This window comes from Apteryx mantelli, chromosome 28 (genome assembly GCF_036417845.1).
Source record: "Apteryx mantelli isolate bAptMan1 chromosome 28, bAptMan1.hap1, whole genome shotgun sequence".
In the NCBI taxonomy this organism is placed as follows: Eukaryota; Metazoa; Chordata; class Aves; order Apterygiformes; family Apterygidae; genus Apteryx; species Apteryx mantelli.
In genome coordinates, this window is record NC_090005.1 from 2,326,213 (window position 1) to 2,342,256 (window position 16,044).

The following is a 16,044-nucleotide window of genomic DNA, read 5'->3' on the forward strand; positions in this document are numbered from 1 at the left end:
CGTGTTGGGGTATTTTTATACTTAGAAACAAACCAAAACAAAAACAACCCTCTCTTCTCAAGCCCAAGGTCAAATAGTAAAATTTTTCTCTCCCTGGTCTCTGTTCCATAAAAATTCTCTGCTCTAGCTATGCATCTAATAGAGTGCATGCCTCTTGTTAGTCTAAAGGGATGTAAAGTCATATACATGCATGTTTACTTATCCTAATAAAGTGTTGTGTTGTAGACTCAAATGGGAATTATTACTGACTTAGCTCAGATTGCAGGCCTAGCCTGTTGTGTTTTGGTCCACAGAATCTTCCTCTTCTGACCCTCTGGCCGTAAAAAGTCAAAGCATTCTCCAGTTGGCACCAAGGAGAGTGGAAAAGGTCTAGTTTCTTTAGATAGCCTCAAATATGTGGAAGGATTATTACACAATTCTACCCTCATCACTCTAAATGAAAGAACACTTCATTAAGTTTAACTGCTGAATGATGTCCCCAGATAATTCTTTTTTTTTTCCTCCTACTCACTCATTAGGTCATCTAGATGCCCTTCTGAGGGGTCTGGTCTTGGGCAAACTAGGAAAAGCTGGGCACAAGGCAACGCTAGAAGAAGCCCGCCGCCGATTTAAGGACCATGTGGAAGGAAAACACATCCTGTCAGCTGATCTGAGGAGTCCTGTAGGTTATTGTAAACTTTGGTTCCCAAAAGACCATACCCACTCCCTTAGTTAGCACTGTGTGCACTGAACTGTTTGCTTTTCCAAGAATAGGCAAGCTAGAGGAAACCAGTGTCATGGTATGAAAACACCTTCCTCCCCCCCCCCCCCCCCAGGTGATAGTGAGCACAGCACAAACACCTCTGTGTTTCTTGCATCAAGTAAGCTTCACCTGTCATGGCCAGTACTTAGTCATAACTAATAAGCTCGGTTGGACCCACACTGACTGCCACAGAACAGCTCTGGTCTCTAGATTGTGCTGCTTTTTGGGTTTCAAAACCTGTTCAAATACAGTGCTGAACCTGAGCTGACTTCTGTTCGTTTATATCCTTCTATAACCAGCCTACATCCTCCAGGTTTAAGAACACTATGGAAAAACTGTGCAGGGATCCTTGAATAGCTCTACAGGTGTCAGCTTGGTCTTGCAGAGCATGCTAACTCTAGTGCAAGTCCAACTATGGTGGACATGGATTGAGTGTATGTGAAGTACTTACTAGCTAGGTGTTGCATACTACAGCATGTTTGGGTGCTTTGCTGAGACTGAAATTACCAAATTTATGCTGAAATTGAGGAAGAGGTTAAGGAGCTGATGATGGATCCTTTAAAATCCAGTCTTAAAATGTAGGAGGGATCAGTGCGGGTGTCTTCCAGATCAATTTGTCTGAAATCTTACCCAAATATGTAAAAATTGTTTATGTATCCTGTCTTAGAGCCCTTTCCATATCAGCAGCTTTTTATTGCATTTCTAAAAATGTGATTTGTGAAGGACCTTCCTTGTTTACGCTCTATCTTAGGTATATGTAACTATTTTGAAGCATGGAGATAGTACTACTTTAGACACTATGCTAAAGGTGAGTGCGCATTTTCTCTTGTTAACAGTGTCAGTTTATGCAGTCAAAAGCTAAATATTCTACCCTACAAGTTCCTCTAAGATGTAGCTTTTTCTGAAGACAGGACTAATCCTGTGTTTTACAGATGATGTGAAAAGTAGGACCACATTATGGTATTCCCTGGTCCATGTGTAATGTTAAATTGCCACCTAGTGGCTTGTTGCAGAGTTTCATTGCTCAAAGGCATGGTCCTACCTGACCTTATATAAATAGTGGTGAAGACTACGGTTTGTTACTAACAGTACTTTCTGCCGATGTATGTGTAATAAGGTCCCTAATATTCATGAATAATCCTGCAGCTATTCACATGTTCAATTTGCCATACATGTTGCTTGAAGAAGAATCTAGCAGCCCTAGTATATAGAGCAGGTTTAGTAGTCTAGGTAAGAGCAAGTCATTTAATAGTACTGTGTGTTAATATTATTCACTCTGGCTTTGAAGCTTCACAAGCAAGCAGACATGCAGGAGGAGAAGAACCGAATTGAACGAGTTCTTGGAGCCATCTCTCAACCAGAACTGATTCAAAAAGTTCTCACCTTTGCACTTTCAGTAAGTTACTGGAAAGCTGCCACTTACACTAGTCATTCTCATAAGATTATCTAGAGCACTTGGTGATAGAGTACTGCGTGCATATAATGCTCTTGAATAAGATGAAGAGTTTCAGCTGTTAAATCTTTGAGTTGTATCTTGATGTACCATATATTTTTGAAAGTTTTTGTGCAAAAAAGCCATCTTTGACAGATTCAGTGTAGAAGTGCATAAAGCCAACATGCTGTGTTTGTTGAAACAGTCTTGAATGTTTATCTCCATTTTCAGGAAGAGGTACGTCCCCAGGACACAGTGTCTGTTATTGGTGGAGTAGCTGGAGGCAGCAAGCAGGGGAGAAAAGCTGCCTGGAAATTTGTAAGGGATAATTGGGAGGAACTTTATAATCGCTACCAAGGTGGATTCTTAATATCCAGACTAATAAAGGTATGTGCAACTTTGAGAAAAATCTCGTTTATATAGATGTCCAAAACTAAACCATTACATTTAAAATGCTTACTCTCGGTTAAAAAAATATTTTTTCCTTCAGCTAACAGTGGACGGATTTGCAAATGATAAGATGGCCGCAGAGGTAAAGGTAAGAAATTTTAATCAAATAAATGATTTACATTATCTATGACAGACATTGCATTCTTTGGACTGTAAGTACCTAATGGAAGAGCCATGAGTTTGTTGGGGGGGGTTGTTCTTGAACTGTGGCTCTGTCTGGCTGTTTTGACTGTGTTGCCTAGTCCCTAAATTGCACTGGTTTAGCTTTGGTTATTTTACTGAAATGTCTTAAATTAACATTTTCAGAAATCAGTGTGTATTTTTGTGTAGTGACTTCTATTTCGGTAATCTCACTCATTTAAACTTTTATAAAATCCAGCACAGTGGTTCAGGCGGTGGTTTTGAGATTCCCCAAAAAGATAGCTATTAAAAACAATTGTGGCAAAATTTGTAGTTCTTACAACTTCTGTAGTAAGCTGACACTTGCTCTTTGTTCCTTCCTGGACTAACATGGCACATTCATGACTGATTGCTTTAGCACCCAGTGATCCTTGGGGGAATTAACTTGGTAGAAATTAGCTGAATTCCATACTGTAGATCCAAATTTTATGTGGTGTGTAGGAAGGGTGAGGCTTTGACACAAGGCAGATATTTGTTTGCAGAGTGTCTGTTGTGAAGCTGGTGGCTCAAGGTGATGTGCTTTCACTATTGAACCCAAGCATCCCCTGTGTCTTGAGAGTGTGGGCTCTGGTCTTGGTAGCGTTTTGAGAACGTGTGCAGGTTGTATTATTCACTCTTTGCCTGCAGTTTTTCCATGGCTCATTCTTGGAAGAAAATGCTTAAAGATATGGCCCTTGATTATCATTTTTCTGTTAGGAAAATGCTGAGGAAGAATTTTTACTTCAAAGAATGTGAATCTGATTCCAGGATCCCTAGTTGTAACTACTATTTGAAGATATGCTGATCCACAAACCTTATCTTTCTTTTTAATAATCTGGTGATTTTATTCCCCTTAGAAAAGATCTAGCAGCATTTCTTCATAGGGAAATCTTGCACTATAATTCCCTTCTTTTCTTACAGAGCGCTTTGCAAAACATTTACCAGCACAACTGTCCATAACTAAATCATAACCATGTTCCAAGAGGGCTTCATGAGACAGTATACCTAGGTGTTTAGCTGGGATACTAATGTGTCTTGAGTGTCCATGTCACTCTATAGCAGACACTAATGTAAGGTGATCTGCTGAATACTGGGAAAAGCCTACTTGTATGAAGATGAGGGATGACTCCCTGCTATGTCAGCTTATTCTGCCCTTTAACCAATTGTAAAGTGAAGGGTCACAGCAGTCTTTGATGCAGTTGCTTTAGCTTCAGCTACTTGCAGGTGATCAATATTGTAGATTCTGGGGGAAGGAACATGAGAATATCCAGCAAAACTGAGTGCTGCTGGTGCCTGGACGTCATTATCCAGTTTGGACAGAGGCCTACTTAAGACAGAGTGCTAAGAAATCAGATATCTAGACAAATGCTTTTGCAAAATGGCCTTAGGCTTCAGTTAGTGTCTTCTTCCAAGTATCCAGAAATACATGTTTGATTTGCTGCTCATTCGTTGCCTTCCAATGAGGGACTGAATTCTGATCTCTTCAAGTGCTGCTTACTCTCCCTGGCAGCCCAGACAAGAGAGGGAGGAGGCAGCGTTTGGACTAGTTTGTAGAAATGATACTGTGGCTTTCCTTTAGCAGAGAAATGGAGACATTTTGCTGTTCTTGCTCAGTACTTCAGATCATGCATGTCTTGCAAACTCGGCAAGCACCATGCAAGCTTTTCTTTTTCACAGTCTCTGTGACATTGGTGGGAGAAGATAGTGTGAACAGTAGTCAGAAAAAAAGCATAATTCCTAGGAGCATTTCTACATAACCTAGGGAATTTGGTGACTAAAAATATAATCTTGTCTATGGCTGTTTATACTCTTATGGATGGTTGTGTGCTTTTTATACAGGCCTTCTTTGAGAGTCACCCAGCTCCATCGGCAGAACGCACTGTGCAGCAGTGCTGTGAAAACATTCTGCTGAATGCAGCTTGGCTGAAGCGGGACGCCGAGAACATCCACCAATATTTTCTGCAGCGCAAGGCCCCACCAGCCATGGTGTGAATCTGTGCATGCCACCGCTGCAGTCCTGCTGCCTCATCATGGGGAGAGGGAGGAGCTACCCTACAGCTGATTCATATGCCAAGAATTTGGAGTCTTTTTCTCAAACCAGTGGGGATTGGACAATGAATGTAGTTAACTGGTTCCTGCTCACACTCCAGAATTAAATTCTATTAAAATTATCAGCAATTCAGCAAAAAAAAAAAAAGTAAAAAATCTGTAAATATGATAGTAATAAAATAGAGCATAACAAAACTGTGAAACTTCCTCAAGCCTTGTCAGTGGTTAAAATATTTAACACCCCCCTCCTGACACTCTTATTGACAGATGTTCTGTTTTTTACAGTCCCCCTCCCCCCAAAAAAAAAGAAAAAAGAAAAACAGAGGTTTCTAGGTCAGAGGAATTTTGTGGAGAGTCTGGGGCAGGAATGGGTTAATGCCTCTGAGAGCATTGTGTGGAACAGTTCACTGGGAAAGGCAGGTAGCTGATATAAGATAGTCTGTGCATAATTCCAAGTGCGAGGTTTTGGGGAGATGTTCCTGCAACCCCCCCAATCCAATCCAAGGATAGTAGGTTCCCTCCCTTTTGTGTTACCTCTCAGCAAAAAGAAAAATGTTCTGTCGCTCTTTGGTTTTTCTCCTTGGTTCCATTTGCTGATGTCCTTCTTAGAGATAACGGAATTGTAAGGAAACATCTTTCACAGCCACATTAAATAAGAGAACGATTCATGCAATATATTTTTTTTCTTACTAAATTGCACCCTCAAAATGCATGCAAATGAGGAGATAAGTACTGCGTGATTGGTTCTCCTGGACTGCTGTAAGGGCAGGCCTCGTCTATTCAAGACACTGTTACTTGTCTAAAAGATCCAGCTTGTTCAATCTCCTCCTGGCCGTAGCAACACTAGCTTTTCGTTCCTTTCGTGATGTTGATGGTAATTTGATTCAGAAGCCTTAAATTAGTGATGACTGGCGTGATGATGAAGTCTAAGTTGTGTGCCATCATTTACTTCACAAAGCAGCGTGGTCTACTAACCAGATACAACACCCTCTAATACAAAGGTTGGAGTTCCATATATATATTTTTTTTCTTTAACAGGAATTCGTATTTGGTGTGGCTTAACTGTATTTCAGAAGGTCATCAGACTAACTGTCAGACTGCTTCCCTGAAACATTTTTGTGCTATTGTTTAAAAAAAAAAAAAAAAATTAAAACAGTTGGCGTTAATAAAAATGTCAATGTGAAATTGATGTCCTGATCTTGTGTTCTGTTTGAAGTCTGAAAGAGTGTTGCTGCTTTCAAAGGACTTAAACTTCTGTAGGGGATCAGTAATGGTCACATGTCAATGGTGTCTTTAACAGCCCTGAGGAACCCCTTGTTCTCAGCTTTTTCCTCTTCTGCTATGAGTGCTAGATCTTAGAGCAGCTGAATGAGCACATACCATACAGATAGTAAGTAGATCTTGTGTGATCTTAATAAAGATTGTACTCAGACACTAAAGAACTAACTGGGACAGAATTTGGAAAGTAAGGAAAAGGACAAAAACTTCAAATTAGTAAATTTCTATTAAATAAACACCTAAAACGTTGAGGGCACTGATATGCAAAAGAGGCTGTGCTAAATGGTGTGAGAAGAAAGGGTGCTTGCCTGCTGTTTTGAGTTTCGTGGAATAAAGAGCGGAGTAAGAGTAGTGGAGAATATAGAGGCTTAGGGGCTGCTGGAGTGGGTTTAGCACAGTGCATCTCTGAGACTGCAAGAAGAACAGGATTGTCCAGATGCTGCTGCTTTCAGCACCAATGAGCCAAGGCAGAGATGCACCCCAGAACTGAGCAACTTCACAGTTATTGAAGATGTGGTGTTCTTGAACATAATCACATTGGCCAGTATCCCTAGGGCTAGCATGGCTATATGGTCAGAAATGAGACTGAAATGAGAATTGTTTGTCCTGAGTCATATCTGTTAAGTTTACTGATGTTTTTTCCTGCTGTCAGCACTGCAGAGCCAATGTAATTTCAGAAGAGTAAGCTGGTTTCTCTTCTGCTTCTTGCACATTGACAAAATAACATGCAAAGTTGTAATTCCAGCATGACTGGTGATGTATGAAATGAGACATACTGTAGCTGCAAGCTGAGGTGGTCTTGTTTTGACTTTAAACAATGCAAATGACATGCAAGCAGTTGAAGGAGAGAGGCAAAAATAACAAGTTTGTGGTCAGTGAGCAAACTGAATAGTTTCAGCAGACTGACTAGTCCCAGTCTCTTCTGCATGCAAAGAAAATACTTTTTTTCATGAAGAATTAAAATCTAAGTTTGGGATTTGTCCACTTAATATGAAATCTTTCTGTTATTTGAGACAAACTGATACTATTCTCGGAGAGAATCAGGACAAGAATAGCAAGAGGTATTGCAGATAAGGAAAAAGATGAAATGGCAGTGCTGTATCTGGTGCTCATGTGATGATTAGCAGGGATATTGCCCATGAGAATTGGTTGTATTCTGCAGGGCTGTTCAGGGTCCAGTGTCCCAAATGTACCTCAGGGACACCTAAATGATAGGTAAGCTATTTTTTAACAAGGAATCCACAGTATATACTTAGGTTAAGCACACTGCACTTTTAAAGAAATCTTGGTGTGTTCTTTCCTCCCTTTCAGGCAGTTTCACTGGTTTCTGTGTTAGATCTTGATGAAGACCTAAACTATGCAGATAATAGTAGGGTTTGTTTTATTCCTAGTACAGGCTTATAATGGACATAAAAACAATACAGGTTTTCCTCACTGCAGTAGGAGAAGTTTGCCTCCATGTCTTTTCTATCACCGTCAGGCACGATAAGAAATGTCAAAATATCCTGTCCTACCTCTATGAGCTTTGGTGATTGAGTGATGACGAAAATCTGTATTGAATCTTGCTGACACGAACTTCAGGCTGAAAATCTCCTTCAAGATCTGGAATAGAAAGGTTTTCTTAATGAGTAAACTTACTGCAGGCACCCATTTGTTGCTCCTTTAACTTACCCTTTTGATATAGCACACAGTCTCTGACTTTAATCTTGGTAGTTTTGACACTTAGAGTTAAGCAACCTTGTCCTCCTTTTGCCTTTTGTTGTCTGCCTCCCCTTCACCCCCAACAAAACCACCAAAAGCTTTCATTAGTAAGAACCCTCCTGCCTGGAAGGTAGCAGAGTTGATCTGAAGTGGATTTCATGCGAGGTGGCTGTACTTTGCCCTTTTCCTGCTGTGCACGGTTTCAGGTAAGCTTATGAAAACAATACTTCTTGGAGACTTCGTTTTTGGTTTCTGTCCCAGGCAGTCAGGTTTGCCACGCTGGGTTTGAAGTTACTGCCTTGCCATAAACATGCCTCTTTAGAGAAGTAGGTGCTTGATTCGTGCTAAGATGCATGATTGGTCTGATAAAACATTGATTGATACAGCCAGGTTGCAAGTCATGCTCGCGTCTAACGAGCTGTCTTGAGAGCTGTGCCAAAGCTGCTCGCTTGAATTCCAGGTGATCAGGTTTGGGACAGCTGCCGTTACTACCCCAGAGGTTACTTCCTGCTCATGAGTGAACTGAGACAGCACGTCTATGAAGAAAAATGCATCATAGCAATATAAATGAATTGCTGTTAAGCAGAGGACACACAAATGATTTGTGCAGTCTTGAGATTAAAAGGTTAATGCATATTTTAAAATCATTTTATTAACAACTCAGTGCTGCAGATCATTGGAGGCTTGGAAGAAGGGCGTGGTTGGGGGGGACAGTTCACTTTTTAGATGTCCTATTTCCTAACCATCTTGCACTGGTCATGCTAGATGTATTAGCCTTGGCTACATAGATCTTCAGTTTGAGATGTGTCCTTTTTTTTTCCTACCCTATCAGCTTTATATCATTGAATTTGAGTTTTAAGGAAGTCTCAAACTTAATTTTTATGCCTTTTCTTACAATGACAATAAAAATAATGAAATAGTTCAAATCTAGTCAGTCTTGACAATGACTGGAATATTCAGTCTCTTTTTAAAAAAAAATCACATGTGTGAACTCTCCAAAGCAATTTAGAAAAGACAAGTTTTGTAATAACAAAAATACATTCCTATATATAGTCATTGCTTTGATATTTGCAAGTCTCTTACATGTGGGATAAAATAATATTTAATCTGTTGGGGAAAAAGGCACAAGCTTGCCAGGCTGATGCGGAATTAGCTGGGAATGGAAGTTTCAGAATCCAGTTTACTCTCCCAAAATACCCAGATTTCAGACCAAAATTTTATCTAGCTTAAGCTGAATTGCAGCGTCTGGAAGGACATATAACTTGCTTCCCCAAATGCCAGGGTCTTTTTCCAAACCTAATCACAATGAGAGTATGCTCTGTATTTTAAATTATTGTAAAGCAAAATGGTGTACAGAGACAAATAAGCATGTGAACTCTTTCTGAAAAAAAACAATGGAACAAAAAGCTCTTACACCTACCTCCCCAGTCCTGTTCTAACATGTACCTACTTGTGTCTTGACAGGGTCATGAGATGCAGCGAAGTCTCAGTGTTTTCCGCCATTGACTGTCCCTGCAATTAGCCATTATGCTACTGTGTGTGAAATACTTTACACCCGCGTTCTGCTACACTTAAGAATTGTCTTAGCCCATGCAAAATACCTGTGCAAGTGCAAATGGTCTGTGGAAGATAAGAGCAAATGACTACTGGCCACCAGGATCAGAACAAGGCTAATGGCAGTCAAACAGAAACAAGGCTGATACTAACTTAAGTGAAACACTCTTCACTACAGGGTAGTGAAGGAGGATTTGTGTGTGCCCCTTGTCCATCAGTGACCGTGTCAAGATGAGCGTCATTTTTACCCCAATGAAGGAAGGACTAAGCTGTTCAACTGACGGAAAATCAGGCTGAGCAGTGGCTGGCATCACTCCAGCGCTGGTTCAAAGTGAACTCCATTCAGGCTGTTTCACACTCTCTTTTTATTAAGAGAGCTCAATTTGCTGTGCTTAAATCATGGTATAAGATTTGATCAAAGTTAAATATATTTATGTTCAATTCAAGTGAAAATGTGTGGGAAAATATATGTATGTGACAAAACTTAAAGAGGATAATGTGCTGTGCTCCACTATAATCTGTTTCATTGGATTGATATTATGGACTCATTATTGACCTTTCTTTTACAGGGACCCAAACCAGGAAAGAAAACAGAGGTTATTTGAAGTCTGAACATAACCAAAGTAATTGGAAAGCACCCCTCTAAGCAAGGAAGACCAGGTGAGTGTCTCTGCTCAGCCTCGTGTAATTTAGTCATCTGTGCTGGCTGCCAAAAAGTGGATTTCATCACCTCCTTGTTAGGAAAACGCATCTTCTCTGCGCAGCATGTAAGACCGCCTTTGAGCTGCTACACAGAGGTAAGTGAGACAGAGCACGGAGCAATCTACCACATTGCTGCAATTTGGTGTTTGGGAGATGTTTAGTGTTAAGCAGACTTTAACATTTAGTTTCCTACAGAGGAAGAGCTGAGCGTGGTGGATACACTGTCCTTTCAGTGCATGTACATGTTTGTGTAAATAAATAATCTTATTCTGTATTCCTATTAAATGATTGAGTTAATATAGCACTGGACTGACTATAAGGGCTTGTCCTTGCTTGAAAGCTGATTTGGATTCAGACTGGGTATGAACTGAAAATCTGCAGCTATCCTGAATAACTCCACCTAGACAGGCCTCCTGCGTAAGGACCATGTGCTGCAGGAGGTGGTGCTGGGTTGGGTGGTGGGTACTATCGCTGCTCTGATTCATGCTCCGTTCCTGAACAAGGCATTGCTGCTGGGGGAGCAGTTTGTGTTAAATGGAACAGAAGAGTGAATTCGGGCTTGCCTGTGACTGTGAATGTTTCTGCAGGGTTTTCTTTACCTTTGGATTAAAACGTGTTCTCGACTTTTCCAGTGTGGGGAAGTTGCACTCACCTTTGCTTTTTCCATGCGATAGGAAGTGAAAGAAATTCCCTGTGCGCTGACCCTCTGCATTGTTGAACGTTTTGTATTTCCAGCTTTATTAACGTTTTTGAGAAAGAAAACAAATGTTTGTTGCATCCTTTTCAGCAGTGAAATCTATTTTAGACACACCTCTTGGTGTGTTAACTTCTTAAACCTGGTATCATCTGACTGTTTGATTTACATTAGCGCCTCAGAAACCTCTAAGAAACCATTGAACTCCAAGCTCTACATACTGTACACATACAAAATCAGAGCGAGTTCCTGTTCCTTGGAATTAATCTCTATGTAGGATTTTCTGAGAAACGTGGAAGTATTGAGCAGCTTAGTCTTTTTAAGCTGTCATCTTTTGAATTTCAAAGGTGGGAAGGGAAACAGAGAAGTGACTTTCTGTTCCTTTGATTTTGAGTTACCATGAGAACCTGGGTCTTCTCATGGGTGCTAGCACCTAGTCTGGAAGGCTGCTCTCATTCTGGAAGCACTTCAAACTAATGAATATTTACACTCATAATCCATTTATGAAATGTTCCCCTTTTTACATATAGGGGAAACTAAGGCACAGAGTTTAAGCGATTTTGTTCATGGTGACAGCGGTAAGATAAACCGTGAATCCTGAAAGCCATTTTCCGCTCTCGCTGCTGAAATACACAGCCGTCTAGGCTCGAGCAGAGAACATGGTCACCTAGTTCTTGTTCTAACCATTTCACTTGCTGAAATAACCCCAAGTACTCTGTTTCTAGAGTTGTTCCAAAGGTCAGCAGCTTTTCAGCATTTCTCTCCTAGTTTCTGTAGTCAGTTTATGAAAGCAGGAGATGATATAAGCCTCTGTAATGTGAATGCTGAGGATGCCATTTATGGCAATGAAGAGCAAAACAGTGCATCCATCTCAAGTTTAAAGCTCCAGCCTGAGTTGTACCCAGGGGAGCTGACTCCGCAGTCTCACTTATCCTTATTTTTCACCGGGTTTCTGGGCTTGCATTGCTAGTGAGGCCAGATTTGTACAAAACTCCGTAATGCTTTTCTCTCTCCTTGGCTTTCCTACAGGAACGGTCCCCTAGGGGAAGTCATCCTGGTCAGCAGCACAGAAGGGCAGGCACAGACACAGAGCAGCGTGTAACAGCTGCATGCAACTGCGCTCGCAGCACTGTGCGCTTTGAGGTGTGTCCTGGGGCCAAGGCACAGTCGGGGAGGGCAACAGGGAAGCAGTTTGGGGCAGGACAATGTTCAGCTCAACCCAGAAGCAAACCGCAGCTGTGTGTCAGGCTCCTCAGTTCCTGTCCTGTCCCTCCTCCCCGTTGGGGAGTAGCTGCATTTCAGAGTGCATTTCACCTGATCTCAACCCAAATGCTGCTTGGTGAGTTTGACTTTGAACTGCTCAAAAAGGCATACTAAGCTGTGGTGAAGAAGGGTTGAACGCGAGGTGAACTCCATTCCTTCAGGCTGAATAACGTGTCAGTTCTGTTTCATGAGTCAAGGTGCAAATAGTAATTGGTCTTAAACTGGTCAATGGTGTGAACTGTTTATAACTCTGCCCATCCAGGCTCTTCCGCAGGTGCGGGTTTGGCAGAGAGCAGAACCCCTCTCTCCTCCTCCTGCTAGCATTGCATGTTGTGGTCACACTGTCCATGTCTCTGCATCCTGTTCTCCCCCGCTGTCTTATTGGGGTGATCTCAAAGCATGCCAGTCACGAGTTAATGCAGTCCTCATCCACCTTCTGGAAGTTAGAGTCAAATTAGTTTTTCCAGCTGAAGTGGCTGAGATAGATGCAGGCAAGACACTGTGACTAAGAACACACAACAAGACGATGGCAGCAGGGCAAACAGAATTCAAGTCCTGATGTCCAGGTGTTTTTCAGACCCTCTTTCCTTGCTTGTAACTGTATTAAACCTGCCAGCCTCTTGTACTAAGTACGTCTCATCAGTAGGTATCAAAGCACTTCACAAAGGAAGCTGATAAGAATTTGTCCCTATTTTAAAATGTGAAACTCAAGGCATAGATAGACAAAATGACTTTTTCAAGATTCTCCAGCAGGCCACTGGCAAAGGTAGGGACAGTGTCTAGGTCTCCTGAGCTCCGGAGTACTGGTCTGTCCCTGTAACCTGACTTTCTTTGGGGGAACGATGAATATTTTTTCACCCAAGGGTTTGAGTCCACTTCCTTAGCAATAGGGCCAGTGACTGAGACCACTGCTCCGGGGTCAGTGCTTGCCTCACCTGCAACATAAGAGCTGTCTTCCCCTTTCCTTGGGCAACAACTTGTGTGGGAAAAAACAGTAGTAGTATGGAGCAGGAAGGCCTGGAGACATCAAGGATGAGATAGACTGCTTTTCCCCATCTTCCACTTTCTGCTGGACTTGGGAGTGAAGCCTGCCTGGAAGTTGTGGTGGTCATCCTGGCCTCTGGAAGCCGCTCCAGCTCTGCACATCCAGAGTTTGAGGTCATGGAGCAGATGAAGCCTAGAAGGTGCTATTGCGTTCACGAGCGATGTACCTTTCTTGTAATTGGTCAATAAATGCAGTAGTTTGTGGCTCAAATGACGGCGTGCCTTTACCTGGCTGCAGGCTAGGACTGTGGCTCACCGTGTGTGCTGTATGATAGACCTCTCGCGCTTATTTGCAGGGGAAGGTTAGGATCATTGGCACCTCTGAGGGTGAAACCCCCCTGGGTTTGCAGTGCTCGTTCCTAACCTGTCCCATATTCCCGTGTACTCTGCAGGGCCAAGCGCTCTGTTATATTGCATTTATGACGTTCGAGCATAGATGTGCACAGTTCTGGGTGCTGGAGCCCAAGGCTGGGAACTGCCGCTATAAAGGATTTCTCGTGACCGATAGTTGAGCGCAGCGCAGAGCACCCTTGGGTTACAGCCCTCCCGCAGGACATCTTGCTGCACATCTGCTCCAGCGCAGTTCAGGCACTCTCACAAAGGCCTGTGAATGCCCTCGCCCCAAGGGGCGACCAAGAAACCCAACGTGAGCAAGAGGAGGCTGCAACCCGAGAGAGGCTGTGATTCTTCTCAGGAGGAGCTATGTGATGCTTTCACACTATTCCCCTCCCCTGGGCTCAGAGGCCAAGGACCTTGCTTTTTTCTCCTTTTTCCCTGCTCTTCATTCGTGCCCTCTAACAAGGTAAAACATCTAGCAGAGCTCTGCCTGTCTAGAGGCCCCGGAGACCCGCACTCCTGCTTTCTACCATTTGTGTGCTGTGGGAATATGATGTATTTAGCTTCCTTACATGCAAAATACATACAGCAAGGAGTGTCATGAAAGGCTTCAAGGTTTGAGAAATTATTCGGTTAGAGCCTACATGGCATTTCCCAAATACGCGTATTCCCTCGATCTGGGACTTGTATCTTGGCACAATCCCTTCTCCCAATTTTGCCACCAAGAAACTAGGTTCCACATGGTTTGTGGTGCAGGAATGTGACTATCAGTTAAAAACAGTCAGTTGTTCTGATGATGTTAGCTATTTCCATCTACTTGTAACTCAGAATTTTCCCCTGCTGTGGTCAACTAAACTTTCTCTCCCTCATTTATCTGCTCAGAGACAGCTGCATTTGAGCAGATACCATCCCTGGAGCGCATCCCATTTCCAGGAAACCAAAATGCATCAGGTACAAAGAATGGTTAATCAAAGAAGTATGAACACCATGGAGGAAGGGAGCCTAACGTGCATCTGCGTAGAGCGCTGAGCTTCCTTCTTGCCTGAGTAGCAGGGCTCTTCCGATTCCTCCTTGCCTACAGGAAGAGTCAGGTTGACTGTAACTAGGTAATTGTCCCTTCTCTCATTGGCCTTTGTATTTAATCCCACAATAGAGCCTGATTGTGTTACTAATTACTCTCCTCCAGCGTTCAAGCCACAGAGACCTGCGAGTCACAGAGAGCCGGCCTTTACCTGGGTTTAATTATTCAGCTGCGCCTTTGTTCTGCTCCGCTCCTTTTTTTCAGGCATTCCTCTGCTAAATCCTGCATCCTGTGGAGTTTGGGCTCTGAAGCCACATGTGGCTTCCGTCTCCCTTCCTTGGGGCAGTCCAGTGCCTCGGATGGGCAGGGGTGCACAGGCGAGTGCGCTGGTGTAGCAGCACCTGTCCGGGAGGAAGAACGAGGGGCCTCTAGGTCATTTTTGGTGGTGTTATCATTGCATCCATACAGGGGATTGCACCGGCATAGTCCTTTCCCAGGGGGAAGAGCAATAGTTACATAAACACAAAACTGTGCAGCCCAGGTGTCGTTTGTAGTGTCGGTGCGTGTAGGATTGACAGATACGGCTTGCACTAGGGCCTCTGCTGTAAAGAGCGTCCACCCCTGGTGTATACAATAAAGATCTGCCTGAACCTCTGCCATGCCTTGATCATCCTAAACCGTGCCACCGCCGACAACTCGGTCCAACCTGAAAGCATTTCCTGCAGCCTCCCCGAAATCTCCCAGGCTTCACTTCCCGTGCTGCAACACCCGGTTCTTCAGGGCCGTGGGGAACAGCACGCTGGGGAAACGGCCGTGCGGGCTGGCTCTTCCGCTCTGCCAGCGGCCCGCTTCCGCCAGCCGATGAAACTGTGTATCCTCTCAGCACCCTCAAAACTCGAGGCACCTTGGCAGAGAAAGCGCACCTTGGCAAAGGATGCGTCGCGCATGGAGAACACGGCGTGCACGGAGAATGCATCATGCACGGGGAATGCATCGTGCATGGAGAACACAGCATGCACGGAGAATGCATCGTGCAGGGAGCATGCATTGCTGTTCCCAGAGCACCTCATGCACAGAGGATGCACCAGTTATTTGCAGGTTTTAATATCAGGTTAAGGTTAATACTAGGTTAAGGTTAACATCAGGTTACGGTCTTAATATTTGCTGACTCCGGGTGCTCTCCGGGTTGCCCAGCGGGCGGCTCCTCCTCCCTCCGCCCGCGCCCGCAGCCGGTGCCGGGGCAGCCCTGGCGGCTGCGGGACCCCGCGGCGGGCGCGCGCGCCCCGGCCCGGCCCCACGTGGCCGCCCGCGCCGGCCCCTCCCCCGGCCCCGCCGCGGGGGCGCCCTTTCCCGGCACCGCCCAATCAGAGCGCGCGCCGCCGGAACCCCTTCCCCGCCCCGCCCTTCCTCCCCGCGGCCCGCCAATGGCCGCGCCCCTGCCGGCCCGCCGCGCCGCGCGCCAATCGGGGCGGGCGCCGCCGGCCGCCGGCCGCCAATGAGCGCGGCGGCGCGGGGCGGCGGGCCGCGGGCCGTATCCCTCCGCCGCTCGGTGTGCGCGCGCGCACCCGCCCCGCTCGCGCGGCCCTTTTCTCCCTCCGCCGCTGCCACAGCCGCCCTCA

General features: G+C 44.3%; 1 protein-coding gene across 3 annotated transcripts in view; it reads left to right on the plus strand.

Annotated features, from left to right (window-relative positions):
• The window catches only part of NPEPPS (aminopeptidase puromycin sensitive), a 41,088-nt gene extending 35,067 nt beyond the window's left edge, over window positions 1-6,021 (plus strand). For 2 of the 3 annotated variants that reach the window (XM_067311807.1, XM_067311809.1), the window contains exons 18-23: window positions 519-661; window positions 1,494-1,550; window positions 2,031-2,138; window positions 2,406-2,561; window positions 2,665-2,712; window positions 4,623-6,021. In XM_067311807.1, coding sequence (XP_067167908.1) covers window positions 519-661; window positions 1,494-1,550; window positions 2,031-2,138; window positions 2,406-2,561; window positions 2,665-2,712; window positions 4,623-4,775 — 665 coding nt within the window. In that variant the 3' untranslated portion in view covers window positions 4,776-6,021. The remainder of the gene's footprint in view (window positions 1-518; window positions 662-1,493; window positions 1,551-2,030; window positions 2,139-2,405; window positions 2,562-2,664; window positions 2,713-4,622) is intronic. The other variant, XM_067311810.1, reaches the window with a different exon arrangement.
• Window positions 6,022-16,044: the final 10,023 nt, after the last annotated feature.